At 61.2% G+C, this 20,216-nt stretch overlaps 3 protein-coding genes across 3 annotated transcripts; 2 read left to right on the top strand and 1 right to left on the bottom strand.

Annotated features, from left to right (window-relative positions):
* The first annotated feature begins 337 nt into the window (after positions 1–337).
* TMEM223 (transmembrane protein 223) lies at positions 338–3,631 on the top strand. Its single transcript, XM_015273027.4, has 5 exons — positions 338–628; positions 917–1,997; positions 2,694–2,812; positions 2,968–3,081; positions 3,396–3,631. The coding sequence occupies exons 1-2, from the start codon at positions 361–363 to the stop codon at positions 1,213–1,215; spliced, it is 567 nt and encodes a 188-aa protein (XP_015128513.2). The 5' UTR covers positions 338–360; the 3' UTR covers positions 1,216–1,997; positions 2,694–2,812; positions 2,968–3,081; positions 3,396–3,631.
* On the bottom strand, positions 3,615–11,848 carry KAT5 (lysine acetyltransferase 5). The gene is given in 14 exon segments (XM_015273025.4): positions 3,615–3,864; positions 3,955–4,036; positions 4,822–4,981; positions 5,579–5,672; positions 5,981–6,121; positions 6,226–6,315; positions 6,709–6,804; positions 6,806–6,958; positions 7,911–7,985; positions 8,636–8,716; positions 10,546–10,682; positions 10,857–10,925; positions 11,341–11,407; positions 11,531–11,848. Coding segments are annotated over 14 exon segments (1,698 nt in total). The 3' UTR covers positions 3,615–3,729.
* Positions 11,758–19,870, top strand: RELA (RELA proto-oncogene, NF-kB subunit). Its single transcript, NM_001396038.1, is given in 14 exon segments — positions 11,758–11,856; positions 12,564–12,608; positions 13,143–13,294; positions 13,917–14,065; positions 14,470–14,561; positions 15,124–15,252; positions 16,189–16,216; positions 16,219–16,227; positions 16,229–16,293; positions 16,921–17,133; positions 18,186–18,266; positions 18,762–18,851; positions 19,180–19,466; positions 19,468–19,870. Coding segments are annotated over 14 exon segments (1,680 nt in total). The 5' UTR covers positions 11,758–11,846; the 3' UTR covers positions 19,798–19,870.
* Positions 19,871–20,216: the final 346 nt, after the last annotated feature.

The following is a 20,216-nucleotide window of genomic DNA, read 5'->3' as shown; positions in this document are numbered from 1 at the left end:
GTGCCTTTAAGAGCGGAACGGAAGGAGGTGAGGCGCGGTGCGCCGGAAGTGGGGGAGGGCAAAGGTGTGGCGGAAGTGGGGCAGTGATGATGGAGGTCAGTGGAAAAGTGTGGCGGAAGTGGGGCAGCTACAAGGGAAGTGAGTGAGTTACACCGGAAGGGAGTGGGGAGTTGCAAAGGAGGGAGGGGGGAGATGTGGCGGAAGTGAATGTGGAGATATACGGGATGTGAGTGCAGAGCTGAGGCGGGAAGGGGACCGAAGGCTGTACCGGAAGTGAGTATCGAGCTGAGGCGGAAGCGGCCGCGAAGTTGCACCGGAAGTGGCCTCAACCCGCGCCGGAAGTGCAGCTTTCCCGTCGCCATGGCGGCGGCGGCGGCGCGGGCCCGGGCGGCCCAAGCTCTGGACGCTGCGGTGCCGCGGGACGTGGTGCTGTTCCGGCACGAACGGGGCTCCTTCTTCCGCCTGGCGGGGCTCTTTTGTGCTGGACAGGGCGTCTTCTGGGCGTCCCTCGCCCACTCCGCCTTCACGGGGCTGCGCCCACCGCCCCCCGGGGTGGGGCCCGACGATCCGCTGCGACCCCGCGACAACAAATGGCGGTGGGCGTTCACCGCCGCGTGCGCCACTCTGGGTAGGTGTGGGATCGGGAGGTCAGTGGGGTCGGGGCTCAATGGGGCGGGACTGAGGCCGTGCTGTGCGGTGCTGTGGGGCTGAGGCCCCACTGCTGACCTTTGCGCCCCACATCTGCGCCACTTCTGCCCCCTCTCTCTCCCCCCCCCCCCGCCCCACATCTGCCCCTTTTCCCGCTCTTCCCCCTCTCTGCCCCACATCTATCCGTCCTCCCCCCCCCCCCCGGCCCCTTTTGCCCTTTCCCCCCTCATCTCCCCCTCCTCTCCCCCCCACCCCTCTCCCCCAATAGGCTCTCTGATCGTGGCAGCCGGCTGCTTCATCCCCCTCCGCTCCGTCCGCCGGCTGACGCTGCACCGGGGTGGTTCCACCGTCACCATCTCCACCCACGGCCCCATGGGGTTGGGTCCCGGCCTCTCCTTCACCGTCCCCCTCCGTCACCTCTCGTGCCGTGCGCACCGCTCTGACGTCCGCACCTCCATCCCACTGAAGGTGAAGGGCCGAATTGCCTTCTTCCTCCTGGACGCCCGGGGGCAGCTCGACAACCCGCGCCTCTTCGACATCACCGTCGGTGCTTACCGCAAGCTGTAGGGGCTGCTGGGTGACACTGAGGCGGTGTTGGCACCCCCAGAGGTGTTGACACCCCCAAATGCCACCTCTTGAGGTGCTTTTGCCTTCTAAGAATGGTTACAGTGTGATGTCTGCTCGTCGTTTCCTGAGGTGTTGTCGCCCCCAAAGCTGTTTATTGCCTTCCAAGAAGGGTTCCAGGGTGATGATTGTCTGGTTGTCACTTCTTGAGGTGTTGTCACCTTCTCTTCTTGCGCTGTCAACCCCACGAGAGCACTGCACCTGACCAGTGTGTCCCACTGGGGTCTGCGTGGGTCCTATGGGGGAATCTATGAGGCTGGGGTTAATCCTGTGGGGAATCTGTGGGTCTGGGGATGTCCTATGGGGGAATGTATGGGGCCAGGGGGCGTTCTGTGAATGAATCTATAGGGTTGGAGGGTCACCCTATGGGGTGTGAGTGAGGCGGGGGGCTGCCCAATGGGGTACATATGGGGCGGGGAGCGTCTCGTGGGGCGGTGCGCTCTCAGAACTACAATTCCCATCACCCCCCTCGGGGCAAAAGTCGCGATCCGTCTTACTTCCGCCTTGATGGGAGGAGATCTTCCGCTGCGTGTTGCGCGTCGTTTCCGGCGCATTTTACGTCACTTCCGCTCTGGCGCTAAGCAAAATGGCGACGCTCATCCGCGTTCCGGCGATCCCGGAGGAGAACCGCGCGGTTCGGGCGCAGCTGCTGCCGTGTTCCATTCGGTATAGAGGCCCCGCGCCCGTCCGGGCGTTCCTCAGGGCCCGGCCCGGCCCGGACGGCGGTGAGAGATGGGGGGTCGCTACGGGGCCTTTGGGGGGTCTATGGGGGGGCTATTGAGGGGCACTATGGGGGTGTTGTGGGGCTGATGGGGGTTCCGGGGGTGGTATGAGGGTCCCTATGGGGTTCTGGAGGGACTATGGGGGGGTCTGGAGGCTCCTATGTGGTCTTTGGGGGGGGCGTGAGGGGTTATGAGTCTGCTTGGGGGGGTGTCTGGGGGTCACTGTGGGGCTATTGGTCTTTGGAGGGGCTGTGGGGGAGGTTATGGGGCTGCATGGGGGATGGAGGGAATCTGGGGGTCACTATGGGAATGTTGGGGGTTGTAGGGTTTGTCGGGGGGGTCTTGGAGTCCCTGTGGGGTCGTTAGGGGGGTAGTGGGGTTATGGGGCTGCTTGGGGGGAGGTTGGGGAGGCATATAGGAGTCCCTATGTGGGGCTGATTGGGGTGTGCGGGTGTCTCTTTGGGGTCTTTGGGGGTGCTGTGGGGGGGTTGGGCGGATATGGGGGTTCCTGTGGGGTGTGGGGGATCAGTGGGTTGTTTGAAGATCACTCTGAGGCAGGGAGGGGGATTTGGGGGCTCACTCTGGGACAAGATGGAGTTAAGGGGTTTCTATGGGGCCAGATGAGTGGCAGCTACGGGGCAGCTGTAGGACATCTGTGGGGCACCTACAGGTCACTGATTCTGCCCCACCAACTCGCAGAGCTGTGGGCCTCATTCCGCGGGCGCCGACTGGGGGGCAGAGAGCGACCCCTGCCCCATGGATACCAGGGGGGCATCCTGCAGCGCAGCCCTCCCAGCAGCTTGGACAGTGACCTACAGGTAACACTGCCCCATGGCTGCGCCACAGTGACCTACATTTGTGTCATCCCCCCCCCCCCCCCGACATGGACCCACATTCCTGCCCCATAGCGACCCACACATTTTTGTTCTCTCCTCCCTCTCTCCTCCTCTCTCTCCCCCCCCCTCCCCCCCAGGAGGTGACGGTGACGGCGACGTTTGGGGCCATCACAGAGTGGGAGGCTGACAGCGTCCCCCCCCCCCAGGGGGGGTTGGCACACGCACTGCAGTGGGGGCCGCTGGCACAGGCGGTTCGTGTGGGGGGGGTGTCACGTGGGACCCCAAAGTGGGGGGGGTTGGTGATAAGGGCGGGGCACATGGCTCCCCAAAACAGAGGGGTGGTCGGTGAGAAATGGGACCCCAAAATGGGGGAGGGTTTGGTGACATGGGGGAGGGGTCACATGGGACCCCAGAATGGGGGGATTAGTGATAAGGGGTGGTCACATGGCACCCCAAAATGGGAGTGGGGGGGGGAGGTTGGTGACAAGTGGGATCCCAAAATGAGTGAGGTCCCTATAGAATAATTTGGGGGATAAATGTGCCTCCTCCCCCCGCCCCCCCCCAGATCCATTCCCCAGTCCCAGATGACAGCGAGGAGGAGGCGGAGCCACGGTAGACCACACCCACAGAGCCACCGAAGACCACACCCCAAAAGGGGCGAGGCCAACACAAGCCCCACCCACTGCTGGTGATTGGTGAACCCGCCTGGGTGGGGGAGGAGCCTCCATAATACCACACCCCCTACATGGGTGGAGCCATCAGAGACCACGCCCACTCCAATAAATCCACCCTCTGCGTCCACCGATGGCGTTTAATGAGCGGTCGGTGGGGGAGGGGTGGGTGGGCGTGGCTTGAAGGACCCAGGGGGCGTGGCCTGGAGGGTGGGAGGGGGCGTGGCCTCACCACTTGCCCCTCTTGCTCCAGTCCTTGGGGGTGAAATGGAGGCACTTGGCGTCGATGCGCAGCACCCGCTTCAGCATGGCGCGCTCGTGGCCCTCCACGATGTCCCCCGACAGCGTCAGGATGTATTGGCCCTGTGGGATGGGGGCGGGGGCAGGGGGGGGCTGTGGGGTCACTGTAATATAGGGCCCCCCCCCCCCCTCCCCCTGGGAGGACTGAATTACCTTGTAGTAGTTGATGAGGTTGAGGTACTGCAGCGTGGAGATAACGTCCTCCTTTTTGATGCTGGTGATCTCGCTGATCTCACTGCGGTTTTTTATTGGGGGGGGGGGGGGGGGGGAGTGGAATGCCATCAATTATGGGATCACCATCCCCCCCCCCCCCCCCCAAAAAAAAAACCTGGGACACTCAACAAGTGAAAGGACCCCTCTCCCTCCCATAAGGTTCTGAGACCACACATGGGGCTCCCCAGGACCCTCCTATAATCCAAAACCCCTCCACAACTCCAATTCCCCCTCCCCCCAACTCCATCAAACTCCATGGGAATCAGGGAAAGGGGTGGAGCCTAACACGCTGGGGGCGTGGCCTGCAGCTCAGCTCCTTTCCCCATTGGGGGTAAGAGAGGATGTGGGCGGGGCTTAGAGGCTGTGCTGTGGCGCATGACGGGGGGGGCGTGGTTTGGAAATCTGCCCATCCCCATTGGGGGATGGAATGAATAGGGGCGGGGCCTAAGGACAAGCGGGGGTGGGGCTTAAAACATGGGGGCGTGGCTTTGAAAAAATAGGCGTGGTTTAGATGAGATGGGCGTGGCCAAGAGCTGCATTCTATTGGGAGTGGTGGGTGGTGCCTATGTGGGGGGCGTGGTCTAAGGGAAAGGGGCGGGGCCGTTGATATCATTATGGAAATGAGGTGGGGGCGGGGCCTAACCGATCAGGGGCGTGGCCTGGAAGGACGGGGGAGTGGTCTGCAGTCAACAGGGCGGAGCCTGGAGTTCTGTCCCTTTTCCCCTTTAGATAGCTAACGACTCCGGGGGAGGGGCTATAGAAAAGGGGCGTGGCCTGTAGCTTTTCGGGGGGGTGGTCATAGCTTACTTGATGGTGATCTGGGGTCGCTCCCCCCCCTCAGCCTTCAGCCCCATCAGGATCTCCAGGATGGTTTGTGACCAATAGCTGCGGTACGACAGCAGCCCCAGGTCTGACAGTGGCTTCTCGGGGGTCCCCGTCTTCCCCTCCACTTTGGACAGCTCATAACCTGGGAGGGAGGGGGGGGACAAAAAAATTAGGGGTGGTGGAAGGGGCATTTCAAGTTGGGGACGGGGGATTTGTGAGGCTCCTTGGGGTTTTGGGGTCTGTTTGTTTGGTTTTGGGATCCCATGGTGGATTTTGATGGATCCCGTGGCACATTCTGGGGGTCCCATGGTGAATTTTGGAGTCCCTTGTAGTTTTGGGGTCCCAGGGTGCGTTCTGGGGTCCCAGGTGGATTCTGGGGGTCCCATGATGCATTTTGGGCATCCCGTGGTGGATTTTGGGATCCCTCCATGTAGTCTTGGGGTCCATGGTGCATTTCTGGGGGAATCCATGATGAATTTGGGGCTTCCCATGGTGGATTTTGGGTCCCATGATGGATTCTGGGGTCCTACGGTTGATTTTTGGGGGTCCTTTGATGTAATTTTGGGGTCCCATGGTGGATTTGGGGCTGTGTTTGGGAGTCCCCCATTTTGGGGCTTGTGTTTGATGGGGGGGGGTCCCCATTCTGGAGGGGGATGGGATCCCCCATTTTGGAGTGTGTGTTGAGGAGAGGGAGAGGATGTTGGGGTGCTGGGGGGGGTCATTTTTTGGGGGTGCTCACTGAACTCGATGAGCAGCTTGCCATAACCCCGACGCTGGTAGGGGGGCAGTGTCAGGATGCACGCCACGTTGTAATCCTCTGTCGATTCTTTCTCCTGCAGAACCCCCCCGATATATGTGAACCTCCCCCAGACCCCCCCAATTCCCATTCCCACACTCGACCCCCAAGGCCCCCCCGAAGTCCCCCCCAGACCCTCCTGCCCCCTCCAAGATCCCCACAGGACCCCCCAGCCCCCATTCCCACACCCCAAGCCCTCCCAAGCCCCCCCCATACCGCTTTCCCACACCCCAAGCCCCACTCCAAGCCCTCCCCAGACCCCATTCTCACACCCCAAGCCCCCTTTTACACCCCCCCCCAAACCCCATTTTCCCCTTCCCCCCCCCCCTCCAAATAAAACCAGACCTTGGAGAAATAGCCAACGATGTGGAAGCCCTTGCAGTCGTACTCAGTCATGACATAGAAGAGGAAAGGATCGGTGTCGTAGTAAAGTGTTTTGTGGTCCAGGAAGCACTTGGCCAACAGGCACAGGTTCTGTGAGTAACTCTGGGGGGGTGCCGAAATTTAGGGGGGGGTCAAGGAGGTCCCAACCCACCCCCTTTTCCCTCCAAGAAATCCCCTTTTTGTGCTTTTTCGCCTTTCTTTTTCACCTTGTTTTTGCGGCCATCGATCTCGAAAAAGGAAATGGTGCCTTTGCGATAGATTTCATTGCCCGGGGGGTGCCGGAGGTCACATTTGGTCTGCGGGGGTAATTAATGAGGGATTAATAAGGGTAATTTGTGGGTGATGAGATAATTAGCAAGAAATAAGGAATTAGAAGTGAGTTACGGGGGAGTTATAGAGATTAAGTAGGATCAATGGGAGGAATTACAGAGTAGAGAGAAATAATTACGGGTTGTAAGGAGAATAATTATGGCTTAATGAGAATAATTAGGGGGTGAATCACCGCAGGAGTGCCCCAAACTGCCCCAGGTGTCTCAGTATTGCCCCAAGAGTACCTCAAACTGCCCCTAAGTGTCCAGAGAGTTCCCCAAACCACCCGAGGGGTCCCGGATTTGCCCCAAGAGCGCCCCAAACCGCCCCACGTGTCCCAGCTTTGACCCCAGGGGTGGGGAGCTGTGCGTTTCCCATACCAAATGCCTCTGGAGGCAGCGCAGGCTGTGGCCGTACTTGAGGCAGAACTCACAGAGGTAGAGGACGGGCAGAGCCGTCAGCTCCTGGGGGTAAGGGTGAGAAATACCAGGGCTTGAGGCGGTGCCTGCCCAGCTCGATGCATTCGATGTTCTTCATCCTGGTGACGATGTCGTCGTGGCTGCGGTCCGACACCAGGCTGCCCGTCATGCGGGGGGCAGAGGGAGCACCATCCGAGGAGTCCTGGGAGTCCTGGGGGAGGGGGCGGGGGGGTTTAGGGGGGTTGGGGGGGAGCAGAAAGTCAGGGAATGTTGGGGTGTGAGGAGGATGGGGAGGTCGCTTCTCCCCCCCCCCCATCGTCCCCTCACTTCCCATCTCCCCCCTCCCCAATAAAGTGAGCTTTGCGAGGGTTGGGGTGTTGGGGTGTGAGGAGGATGAGGAGGTCACTTCCCGCCCCCCAAATAGAACAGGTTTTTTAGGGGGGGGGGGGGGACGACAACGATGGGCTCTGGGTTCAAAAGCTTTTGGGGAGGCCAAAAATCCAGGGTTCTATCCCCAAAATCTCTTTGGGTACCCAAAAATCCTGGGTTCTGTCCCCATATACCCTCTGGGTACCCCAGAACCCTTTGGGTGCTCCTTCCTCCCCCCCCAAAAAAAATCAGCCCTCCCCAAACCCTTACGGGTAACCCCAAAACTCTGTATTCTATCCCCAGAACTGTTTCGGATTCTTCCCCCCAAAAATAAACCCCTCCCTTTGGGGAACCCCAAAACTCTGAGTCCTTCCCCAAAAACCCCTCAGCCTCCCCCCAAACCCCTGGGTTATTTCCCCCCCCCCCCCCCCCCAAAAAAAAAGCCCTCGGTCCTCCCCCCCCTCCCCAAATAAACCCTTTGGGTGACCTCCAAACTCCCTGCATTTCCCCCTAAACCATCTGTCGTCCCCCCCCAAAACGCTCTGCCCCCCCCATCCCATTCCCCACATTTTAACGACTTCTCCCCTATTTTCTCCCCCCATTTTGCCTCAGTTTCCCCCCTCCTCAGCCCCCTCCCCCATTTCCCCATTTCACCCCCCTCAACTCTCCCCCCCCCCACTTTCCTCCCCCAATTTCCCGTCCGAGCACTTTTTCCCCCCAACTCCTCTCCCTTTTTCCCCATTTCCGACCCTGTCCCCCTCCCCCCATCCCCCCCCATGCCCCCCCCCCCCAACCTCATCAGTCCCCAGGCACGCTGATTTCCTCTTACGCCCCGGTTGGGCGGCCACGGCGCGGCGTGCTGAGCCGTTCTGCAATGAGGAGGGGGGGGTTCATTACCCCCAAGGACCCCCCCCACCCCCAAGGGTTAGAGGAACCCCCCCGTTTCCCACATTGATCTGAGTCCTTCCCCTCCCCCACTATCCTCTACCCCGGGGCCTTGGGACCCCCCATAAGGGTTCCTACAGTGGGTCAGGAATCAATCTCCCCCCCCCCCCCCCCGCCCAGTGAGGTCATGGGACCCCCATAAGGGGCCTGGATCTCCCTCACCCCCCCAAGGTCACAGAATCCCCCCCCCAGGAAACAAGGATCCCCCAAGGGTCATGAGGTCCTCACAAAAAGGGTCAAGGACCCCCACTCAAGAAGACAGGGACCCCCCCAAGGCCATGGGACCCCTATAAGGGGCCTGGAGCCCCCTTTACCCTTCCGTTAATGGGACACCCCCCCTCCCCCCCCCCCCAAGGGTCATGGGACCCCTCCCCCAAGGGGACAGGGAACCCCCCAGGGTCATGGGAGCCCCGTAAGGGGCTAATGGGTGGTGTACTGGGGGGGTACTGGCAGTACTGGGATGGGTTAGTGGTGTTACCAGGGGGTACTGGTGGTACCGGGGGGGCTAGTGGGGGTTGATGGTTGTACTGGGGGGGGTACTGGTGGTACTGGGGGTTAAGGGGTGGGGGCTTACCTGGGGGAAGACGGATGCCTGCGAGGTTTCGGTGGCCGCGGGGACGGGGGTGGCAGGTGAGACCACCTCCACTTTACGCTTCTGTGGGGGACAGCAGCACCCAGTTCCTCCCAGTTCCTCCCAGTACAGCCCAGCCCTGGGCTAATGGGCCCAACGAGCAATGATTCGGGGCTGCTTCCCCCCCACCCCCCTCCCACCCCCACTATGTCCCCTCCCAGGGCCAGCCCTGCTGTCCCCAGTGTCTCTCCCAGTGCTCCCAGTGCCACCCCCAGAGCTCCCAGTGATGCTCCCAGTGCCACCCCAGAGCTCCCAGTATGGCTCCAACCCAGCCCCACAGAGGAGGGGGAATGCTCAGGAGACACCCGGCCTTAGGGATGGGGACACTCAGCTGCGGGGACAGGGACCCACAGGGAACAGTGATGGGAACCCACTGGGGACGCCACTGGGGACAGAGATAGGGACCCACTGGGGACAATAACAGACACCCACTAGGGACAGTGACCCACTGGGTACAGACGGGGACTCAGTGGGGACACCATTGGAGACCCGTTGGGGACAAAGATGAGGACCCACTGAGGACAGTGACGGAGACCCATGGGGGACAGTGATGCAAACCCATTAGGGACACTGATCCACTGTGGACAATGACAGAGACCCAATGGGGACAGTGAGGGGAACAATGACCAGGACCCATCGGGGACAATGTTGGGGACCCATTGGGGACAACAACCCATTGAGAACAGTGATAGAAACCCACTGGAGGATAGCGATGAAGACCAACGCTGGGGACGATGATGGGAACAGTGATGGGGACAATGACCAGGACCCGTTGGGAATGGTGATGGGGACAATGACGGGGACCCATTGGGGACACCGGGGCTGGGGTTACCGTGGGACGCTGCGGGGCCGGGGGGGGCTCGGCCACGCTGTCCTGGGGCAGATGGAAGCGGAGGGTGAGGGGCAGCGGCCCCGGCCCCAACCCCGCTGGCCCCGGTGGCCCTGGTAGGCCCTGGTGGCCCCGGTGGCCCTGGCAGGCTCTTCCCGCTGGCGGGGGCCAGCGCCAGCTCCAGACTCTTCCTCTGCGCCGGGAGGAAGAGGAGGTGTTTAGGGGGGGAGGGGGGGGGGAAGTGGGAGGGGACAATTGGGACAATGGAGACAATATGGGTGACGATTCTTCCCTGGTGGCATTGTCCGCAAGGGGTCCTGGTGCCCCCTGGTGGGTCCCCACCCAAAGCGGGGGGCAAAGGGGGATTTTGGGGATGTCCCCAGTGGGTGGGGGTGAGGATGTCCCCTGTGTTTGGGGACATCCCTGTGGCTCTGGGGGTGTCCCCAGAGAGCTCCCAGTGTCCCCGCTGCCCCCCTCGGATGTCCCCAATGGGTCTCGGTGTCCCCAAAGGGGAGTGGGGATGCGTCACAGTTCCACCACTGCCCTCACAGCGGCTCTGGGTGTCAATTCTGGGAGGTGGGGGCTGCTCTCGTCCCCACTTTGGGGCTGTCCCTTGTCCCCAGAGTGCCCCCCCCCCCTACAGTTCTGCCCACGGTGACCCCTGTCCATGGGGATGTCCTTTGTCCCCCGAGTGTCCCCTAAAATTGTCCTCAGGGCGTCCCCTTGTCCCCACAATGACTCCTGAGATTGTCCCCACGGTGTCCCCTACCCCTGTGGCCACCCCTTATCCCCTAGATGTCACCTACAATTATTCCCAAGGCACTCCCTATCCCTATGCCCCCCCCATGTCCCCTAAGTCCTCTTCTAACGCATCCCCTTTTGCTCCTCCCCCATCCCCTCCCCCTCCACCCCCAACACCACCCCGTCTCCTGTCCGTCCCCTCCCAGAGGGACCCCTTCGCCGCTGTTCCCCCCCCACCAACCCCCTCCACGTGGCACTGTGCTGTCCCCTCTTGTCCCCTCACCGGGTCACGTTCGGGTGAGTCGGGCCGGGAGCCGGGCAGGCCGTTCTTGGTGGGGGTCTTGGCTTCTTTGCGGGGTCCCTGCACCCGCTGCAGGTCCAGGCGTTCGGGGGTCACCCATTCGTCCAGACGTTTATTAACTGGAGGGGGGGGGGGGGGGCAGTTGGGGAGTGGCACACAGGGCATAGGTGACATCAATGCGTGTGTCCTACCTTACCCCCCCCACCCCCTTCTTGCTGCCCCCAACCTTTCTATCCCCCCCCCCCACCCCCTTCACGCTGCCCCCAACCCCTCCCCCCCTCCCCAGCACTCACAGTCGATATAATGGACGTAGAAGAGGCGGCGGCCGCTGATGTCCTTCACGCTCAGGATCTCGGCCAACGCTTGGGGGAGGGACACGAGGGGGAGGGGGGGGGGGGCGGTATGTGTGGGAGGGTGTGAGGTGGGGTGGGGGGGTGTCACCCACCTTCCCTGGGTGATGGCACGCCCCCAGGTGACGTCACCCCCCTCCCTCCACGTTACCCCCCCACCCGTCTCTCCTTGCCGACCCCCCACCCCCCCTCCCCACGATGTCTCCACCCCTGTGCCCTCCGGACCCCACGGGACGCCCCCAAGCGCTTCCCCTCAACCCCCCCTCCAAGATTCCCCCCTCCCTTCTGGCTCCTCCCCTATCCCTCCAAACCCCACCGCCCCTCCCAGCCCCTCGCTCCCAGCCCCGCCCCCCAATTCCCTCCCCCAAACCACGCCCCCACCAAGCCACGCCCACAGCCCCGCCCCCAAAGCCCCGCCCCCGCTCACGCCACTCATCCTCGTTGTCCTGGTTACGGCGCAGCACGGGCAGGCGGCAGCCCTCCGACACCTCGGCCTGACGCGAAAACATCACCGGGACGGCCCCCAAAAACCCGCGGTTTCCCCCACCCCAAACGTCGCCCAATCCCTCCCGAACGTCCTCCGGGGCCGCGTTCGAATCCCCGTGGCCTTCACTCACCGCCTCCGCCATCTCCCCGCAGGCCGCTTCCGGGTGCAGTGCGCCACTTCCGCTCGGCGCCCAGAGCGCTTCCTCCTCGCGCTCCACCCACTTCCGCCCCTTCTCCGCCCGCTTCCGATTGCGCATGCGCATAGCCGAACGCAGGGCGGAGGCCGCGCTGCCATAAGGCGGAAGAGGCGTGGCCTTCCCGGCAGCCTTGCTCACGTGACGGCGGCACTTCCGGAAGCGGCGGCTCTGCACGGGCGGCGGTGGCGGAGGAGCGCGGAGAGCGCCCCCGGCCCCGCCCACCCCTCCCCCATCTCCCACCGCCGCCATCATGGAGCCCGGTGAGACCGGAGCGGGGAGTGACGTCACGGGGAGGGGGGCCTTGGTGACGTCATGGGTGTGGGAGGGATCGTCGGGGGGTTCTGGGGTTCCTTTGGGGTCCGCAATGGGTTCTAGAGCACAGAGCGGGGCTGGGGTCGCCGTGGGTTCTAGAGCCGACGGTGGGCGTGGGGTTGTCAGTGGGTTCTGGAGTTAATGGGGAGGGTTTGGGGTTATCTGTGGGGTTCTAAAGCAGACAAAGGCGTTGGGGTCCTCAGTGGGTTCTAGAGTTAATGGGGATTGGGGTTGTCAGTGGGTTCTAGAGCGCACAAAGTGGGGTTGGGGTCGTTGGTGAGCTCTGGAATTAATGGGGAAAGTTTGGGGTTATCTCTGGGTTCTAGAGCTGATAAATCTGATTTGGGGTTGTCGGGGTTCTGGAGTTAATTTGGGGTCGTCAGTGGGTTGTAGAGGCTAAGAGTGGGGTTGGGATCAGTAATGGGTTCCTGAGTTACTGGGGGAAGTTCGGGGTTATCGGTGGCTTCTGGAGTTAATGAGGGAACTTTAGGGGTCTTCATTGGGTTCTAAAGTCAGCAGGGAACCTTTGGGATCATCAGTGGGTTCTGGAGTTAATGGGGTTATTGGTGGCTTCTAGAGCTAAACTTCTCCTTTTGTTTTTTGTGTGTTCCCCCCCCCCCCCCCCCCCAAAAAAAAAAAACCCACGCACCTACAGCGGATCTGCTGCCCCTGTACCTGCAGCCGGAATGGGGCGAGCAGGGTGAGCTGGAAGGGGGGGGGTCCTGGCGGCTTTGGGGTGGTCCTGTGATGTTGGGGGTGGTCCTGAGGGGTGTTGGCGGGGGTCGTATGGGGTTGGGGGTGGTTCTAAAGGGATGGCAGGGGTCCTGAGAGGGTTTGGAGGGGGGGGCTCTATGGGGTTGGAGGTGTCCTAACAAAAAGGGGGGTGTGCTGGGGGAGTTTGGGGGTTCTTCAGGTCAGGGGTGGTCCACAGGTTGGGGGGGGGGGATCTACAGATTGGGGGGGAGTCTACAGATTTGGGGGTTGGGGTCTACAGATATGAGAGGGTCCACAAATGGTGGTGGGGAGGGGGGGGGGTCCATTGCTTTGGGAGGGGAGTCCTCAAAGTTGTGTGGGGGTCCATGGGGGAGGGGAGGGAGGGGGGGGGAAGGATGGATCCCATGTTTTTCTGGGAGACGGAGAGGATTTAGGGGGGGAAGTCCTGGCTTAGGGGGAGGGGGGGGGGTCTGAACTCTTGCCCCCCCCCCCCCCCCCAAATAAAACCCACTCTCCCCAGCAGAGCCGGGGGGGGCCACCCCTTTTGTGGAGATCCTGGAGCAGCCGAAGCAGCGCGGGATGCGGTTCCGCTATAAGTGTGAAGGGCGCTCAGCTGGGAGCATCCCTGGGGAGCACAGCACAGACAGCGCCCGCACGCACCCCACCATCCGCGTGAGTCCCAGTATGCACCAGTACAAACCAGTACGGGTCGCCCCAGGGGCGTGTGGGGCCGTAGCGGGCGATAGGATGGGGGACCACCCTTAATTAGCACCCCAGATCACCTCTGGGTGGTTTGAAGCTTAGGAAATGGAGCGTTTTAGTAGGTATGTTAGTTCCAGTATGGAGCAGTTAGACCAATGTAGACCAGTATGGACCAGTATAGATTAATACGAGCCGGTATAGATCAATGTAGACCAGTATGAACCAGTATGGGGCTGCTTAGGGTTGTATGTGATGGGAATCCCCCCCCAAATCCCACCCCAGATGCCCTCTTGGTGGTCCTAAGCCCAGGGAATGGAGCATCTTAGCACATGCATTAGTCCCAGTACAGACCAGTTAGACCAGTGTAGACCAATATGGACCAGTCCCATACCAGTTTCATCCGTGTCCCATTCTAGTTCTATCCTGGTCCAACGCAGTATAACCCAGTTCATCCCAGTCTAACCAGTACATCATCCCAGTACACTGCAGTCCCATCCCAGTACACCCCATTCCCTCCCATGCCCTCCCAGTCCATCTTAGTCTATCCCAGTATAACCAGTATACTCTAGTCTAACCAGTACTGCCCTTACAGGTAAACCATTACCGGGGTCCGGGCCGCGTTCGGGTCTCTTTGGTGACGAAGGACCCCCCCCACGGCCCCCACCCCCACGAGTTGGTGGGCCGCCATTGCCAGCATGGCTACTATGAGGCCGAGCTCAGCCCCGAGCGCTGCGTGCACAGGTGACCCCCCCCCCTCCCATAATTAAGTAATTAATGGGACAACCTCCCCCCCCAAAAATTAAATAATGGGGAGCCCCCCCTGCCCAAAAAAAGACACCCCTTCGGACCCCCCCAAAATAAAGAACCTCCCCTCCTTCCCAGAATACTGTGGACCCCCCACCCCCCCCCCAAAAAAAAAAAACAACTCAGGGGGTTCCCAATATTTGGGGTCATTCTGGGGGCAGGGGGGGGGGGTGGTGACCAATATTTGGGGTCATTCTGGGGCGGATGGTCTCAATTTTTGGGGGGGATCTCATTATTTTTTGAGTGGGGGTCTCCATATTTGGGTTCATTTTTTAGGGGGGCGGCCCCAAAATTTTTAGGGGGGGGGGGTCATCTACTGATTCCAGCCCCCCACCCCCCAGTTTCCAGAATTTGGGCATTCAGTGTGTGAAGAAACGGGAACTGGAAGCGGCGGTGGCTGAACGGATCCGCACCAATAACAACCCCTTCAATGGTACTGGGATGGACTGGGAGCGCTGGGAGGGGTTACTGGGAGGCACTGGGGGTTACTGGAAGAGTTTGGTGAGGGGCTGGGGGGGTTTGGGGGGCACAGGGAGGCACTGGGTGGTTAGTGGGAGGCACTGGGACTCACTGGGAAGATACTGGGAGCACTGGGAGGGGTTACTGGGCGGTACTGGGGGTTACTGGGAGGGTTTGGTGAGGGGGCTCGGAGGGTTGGGAAGCGCTGGGAGGTGCTGGGATGGGTCAGGAGGGGAACTGTGAGGACTGGAAGCATACTGGAAGGTTACTGGGCGCACGGGGAGGCACTAGAATATATCAGAAGGAGAACTGGGACGTTACTAGGAGGACTGTGGGAGCACTGGGGGGCTACTGGGTGGTACTGGTGGTTACTGGGACATGTTGGTGGGTGGCTGGGGGAGTTAAGGAGCACTGGGAGGCACTGAGATGGAACAGAAGGGGAACTGGGAGGATACTGGGAGCACTGGGAGGGACGGGGGGAGCACTGGAAGGATACTGGTCCTTACTGGTCCTTACTGGTCCTTACTGGGGCGCAGTGCCAATGGAGGAGCGCGGTGCCGAATACGACCTGAGCGCGGTGCGGCTCTGCTTCCAGGTGTGGGTGAACGGCCCCGGGGGGCTCTGCCCGCTGCCCCCCGTCCTCTCCCAGCCCATCTATGACAACCGTGAGTCCCCGGCGGTGCCAACATGCCAACATCATGCTAAAACACGCCAATATCACGTTAGATCATGCTAGGATCGTGCTAAAAGCATGCTAGAACACACCAACGTTGCATTCGGTCATGCTAGCGTCATGGTGAACGTGCTAAAATCATGCTAGAGCACGCCAACGTCATGTTAGATTGTGGTAGTATCATGTTGAAATCGTGCTAGAACATGCCAACGTTGCACATTAGATCATATTAAAATCACGCTAAACGTGCTGAAATCATGCTAAAGCACGTCGATGTCGCATTAAGTCATGTCAATATCACGCTCAACACGCTAAAATCATGCTACGTGTCAAAATTATGCTAAAACATGCAAATATCATGGTAAAACACTCCAGCAGCACGCTGTGACACATCGAGATTGTGTTAGATCATGCTAATAATCACGCTAAACGTGCTAAGATCATGCTGAGTATGCCAACATCGTGCTGAGCATGTCAACATCATGCTGAGCATGCCAGCATCATGCTCAAACATGCCAAAATCACGCTACGACATGCCAGTATCATATTGAACATGCTAAATTCATCCTAAACGTGCCAACACCGTGCTACGAAGTGCCAGCGTTGAGTTAGATCATGCTGAAATCACGCTTCAACATGCCAACATCACGCTCAGACGTGCCAGGATCACATTAAGAGGTGCAGACGTCACGCTAGGATATGCCGACTTCATTCTAAAACACGCCAACAACACGCAAAGACTTGGATGACCCCGCGTGACCCCACGTGACCCCGTGTTGGGATGTATGACCCCACGTGACCCCGTGTCCCTACATATGACCCTCGCTGACCCCGTGCGACCCCATGTGTGGCCCTATGTCGCTTTATATGACCCCACGTGACCCCATGTGCGACCCCCGAGTGACCCCACGTGACCCCGTGTCCCCAGGTGCCCCCAGCACAGCCGAGCTGCGCATCTGCCGGGTGAACCGCAACTCTGGGAGCTGCCAGGGGGGGGATGAGATCTTCCTGCTCTGTGACAAGGTCCAGAAAGGTCGGTGTCCCCAAAGGGGTCCCCAGTCTGTCCGTCCTCAAAGGGGTCGCCAACTCTGTCCCCGACTGTGCCCCCAACTCTGTCCCCACTCGTGTCCCCTCCCCATCCCCATACTCTCCCCTGGTCATGTCCCCAACTGTGTCCCCAGTGTGTCCCCAAATGCATCCTCGGTCTGTCCCCAAATCTGTCCCCAGCCCACTCCCAAATGCTCCCTCAATCTGTCCCCAGATGTGTCCCCAACTCTGTCCCCACTCGTGTCCCCTCCCCATCCCCATCCCCTCCCCTGGTCATGTCCCCAACTGTGTCCCCAGCGTGTCCCCAAATGCATCCTCAGTCTGTCCCCAAATCTGTCCCCAACCCATCCCCAGTTGTATCCCCAACCCACTCCCAAATGCTCCCCCAATCTGTCCCCAGATGTGTCCCCAACTCTGCCCCCACTCTGCCCCCACTTCTGTCCCCGTCCCGTTCCCTTTATGTCCCCAACTCATCCCCACAATTGTCCCCCGTCTGTCCCCAAACGGGCCCAAGTTGTGCCCCCAGTCTGTCCCCAACCCATCCCCACTTGCGTCCCCAACACGACCCCATATCTGTCCCCACCGCGTCCCCAACCCGTCCCCATCCCTGCAGAGGACATCGAGGTTCGTTTCTGGGCTGAGGGCTGGGAGGCGAAGGGCAGCTTCGCGGCGGCCGACGTACACCGCCAGGTTGCCATCGTGTTCCGCACGCCGCCCTTCCGGGAGCGCTCCCTCCGCCACCCGGTCACCGTCCGCATGGAGCTGCAGCGCCCCTCCGACCGCCAGCGCAGCCCCCCCCTCGATTTCCGCTACCTGCCCCACCAGGGTAAGAGGGGGCCCCGCCGTATTCCCATGGCTCCCCAACCTGACTGCGGTGTCCCCGACCCATCCACGGTGTCCCCAGCCCAACTGTGGTGTCCTCAAAGTGTCCCCAACCCGACCGTGGTGTCCCAAACCCAACCATGGTGTCCCCAATAAGTCCCAAACCCAGCCATGGTGCCCTAAACCCAACCAGTGTGTCCCCAACCCAATGATGAGGTCCCCAAAGCGTCCCCAACCCAACCATGGTGCCCTAAACCCAACCAGTGTGTCCCCAACCCAACCGTGGTGTCCCCAGTAAGTCCCCAACACAACCATGGTGCCCTAAACCCAACCAGTGTGTCCCCAACCCAACCATGATGTCCCCAATAAGTCCCCAACACAACCATGGTGCCCTAAACCCAACCAGTGTGTCCCCAACCCAATGATGAGGTCCCCAGAGCGTCCCCAACCCAACCATGGTGCCCTAAACCCAACCAGTGTGTCCCCAACCCAACCGTGGTGTCCCCAGTAAGTCCCCAACACAACCATGGTGCCCTAAACCCAACCAGTGTGTCCCCAACCCAATGATAAGGTCCCCAAAGCGTCCCCAACCCAACCAGTGTGTCCCCAACCCAACCGTGGTGTCCCAAACCCAACCATGATGTCCCCAATAAGTCCCCAACCCAACCATGGTGCCCTAAACCCAACCAGTGTGTCCCCAACCCAACCGTGATGTCCCAAACCCAACCATGGTGTCCTCAAAGTGTCCCCAACCCAATGATAAGGTCCCCAAAACGTCCCCAACCCATCCACGGTGTCCCAAACCCAACCATGGTCCCCTCAGAGTGTCCCCAACCCACTGATGAGGACCCCAACCCAACCACGGTGTCCCCAAAGTGTCTCCAACCCAACCAACGTGTCCCCAACCCAACCGTGGTGTCCCCAACCCATTGATGATGTCTCCAACCCAACCGATGCATCCCCAAAGTGTCCCCAACCCAACCATGATTGGGGGGGGGGGGGGGGGAGGGGTGTTACTGGTCCTTACTGGTGCTTACTGGGGGGGTCTTCCGGCAGGGGACCTGCAGTGCATTGAGGAGAAGCGCAAACGCACGCGGGACACCTTCCGTGCCTTCGTCCAGCGGGCACCACTACCAGGTTTGGGGGGGGGCGTGGGGGGGGGGGGGGGGGGGGACATGGGGGTCCCAAGACTGATTGGGCGTCCTTAGGGGGATATTTGGGGTCTTATTTTTTGGTGGGGAGGGGGAGGGATTTGGAATTCGGAGTTGTGGGGGGTATTAGGGTGCCCCCCCCCCCCCAAAGGGTGTTCGGTGTTCTGGGGGGGAGTATTTGGGGTGGGGGGGTGTTGGGGTCATAGGAGGGGCTATTGGGGGGCTCACGGGGGGCTAATGGGGTCCCTGGAAGGGGTGGGGGGAATAGGGATCTATAAGGGGGTATCAGGTATCAGTATCCTTGGGGGGGGGGGAGGGAAGGGGGAGTATTTGGGGTCTTGGGTGGTATTTTTTGGTCCTGGGGGGGTAGTTTGAGGTTCTGGGGGTAATTTAATGTTCAGGGGGGAATTATTTGGGGTCCTGGGGGGATTTAGTTTGGGGCGTCCTGACAGAGTTGTTGCCCCCCCTCCCCTCTCCCCAGGTCTGGAACCAAACCCTGAGCCGCGGCCCCCCCGGCGCATTGCAGTGCCTTCCCGGCCCCCCCCAGCCCCCCAGCAGCCCCCCAGCATGGGTGAGTCTTTGTGGGGAGCTGGGATGGAGGGGGGGAGGGGGGCAAAAAGGGGGTGATGGGGGGGCAAATGGGGCATGGGTAGGCAAAGGGAGGGATGGAGGGGGCAAATAAAGGCATGGGGGGGAAATGGGGGCAAAAGGAGGGTTTGGGGGGAGCAAAAAGGGGTATGGGGGGGCCAATGGGATATGGGGGGGACAAATTGGAGGGGGTTGGCGTTGGAAGTGAGGACACCCCGGGTCGGATGTGGAGGGGGCGGGGGGGGGGGAAGGATATGGGGGGCACACGAGGATCCCCTCCTTATGTGTCCCCCCCCCCCCATCCCCCACAGTGGGAGCCCCCCCTGCTCCCCTTTTCCCTCTGGGGGTGCCCCCCGCCTCCTCCCCAACCCCGGAGCCTTTGGCCGAAGCTCTGCTCCAACTGCAGTTCGACGATGGGGTGGGGGGGTCCGGACCCCCCCCCTCCACCACCACCACCACCACCACCACAACACAATGCGCTCTGGGGGGCGGCATCCCCGATCCGGGGGGGTCCCCTTTAGATTTGGGGGCTCTTCTGGGTGACCCCCCCTTTGATACCATCGACGCCGCTGAGTTGCAACGATTGCTGGGCCCCCCCCGAGACCCCCCCAGGTGGGATTGGGGCTGGGGGGGGTTTTGGGGAGCTCCTCTCCCTCCCGACGAATTTTGGGGACCCCCCCTCATCCACCGCCGCCACATTTGGGCCCTCCCCCCCCATGCTGCTCTCCTATCCCGAAGCCATCACACGTTTGGTGCAGTGTCAGACCCCGGGGGGGTCAGGAGGGGGGGGACCTCCTGTTGGACCCCCCCAGGATTTAGGGGGGCCTCTACATCCTCCCGGAGCCCCCCCCCAGCCCACGGAGGACTCCCTGCCCTCCCTGGGGGACCTGGACTTCAGTGCCTTCCTCAGCCAGTTCCCTTCATCCTGAGCTTGGGGGGGTACTGGGAGCAACTGGGGGGGTGGGGGGGGGGCAACTGGAGGGGCATGAAGGTCAATTGGGGGACGGGGCAGGGGGTGAGGGCTCTTGGGGGGCAGCTGGGGGGCGAAAGGGCTTTTGGGGGGCAATTGGGGGGGGCTTACAGGAGACTGGGGGCAACTGGAGGGGGGTGAAAGGGAATTGGGGGATATTGAGGGGGCTTAGATGGAAACTGGGGGCAACTGGGAGGGGCTTTGATGGAGACTAAGGGTAACTGGGGGTAAAGGGCTCTTGGGGGGCAGTTGGGGGCAACTGGGGGGGCGTAGATGGAGATTGGGGGTGACTGGGGGGGGCTGAAGGGCAACTGGGAGTTACTGTGGAGAACTGGGAGAGGCAGAAGTGCTACTGGGTGTAACTGGGGGGGGGCGTAA

The sequence above is a fragment of the Gallus gallus genome (genome assembly GCF_016699485.2).
Source record: "Gallus gallus isolate bGalGal1 chromosome 39 unlocalized genomic scaffold, bGalGal1.mat.broiler.GRCg7b 39_unloc2, whole genome shotgun sequence".
NCBI classification, from domain to species: domain Eukaryota; kingdom Metazoa; phylum Chordata; class Aves; order Galliformes; family Phasianidae; genus Gallus; species Gallus gallus.
The sequence above is the reverse complement of the archived record's forward strand: the minus strand, read 5'-3'. Positions and strand labels throughout refer to the sequence as shown.

Excerpts from the sequence above, each read along its gene's own strand:
- TMEM223 (XM_015273027.4), top strand. The coding sequence starts at position 361 with ATGGCGGCGGCGGCGGCGCGGGCCCGGGCGGCCCAAGCTCTGGACGCT. Across the intron at positions 629-916 it reads CGCCGCGTGCGCCACTCTGG|GCTCTCTGATCGTGGCAGCC; the intron begins GTAGGTGTGGGA and ends CTCCCCCAATAG.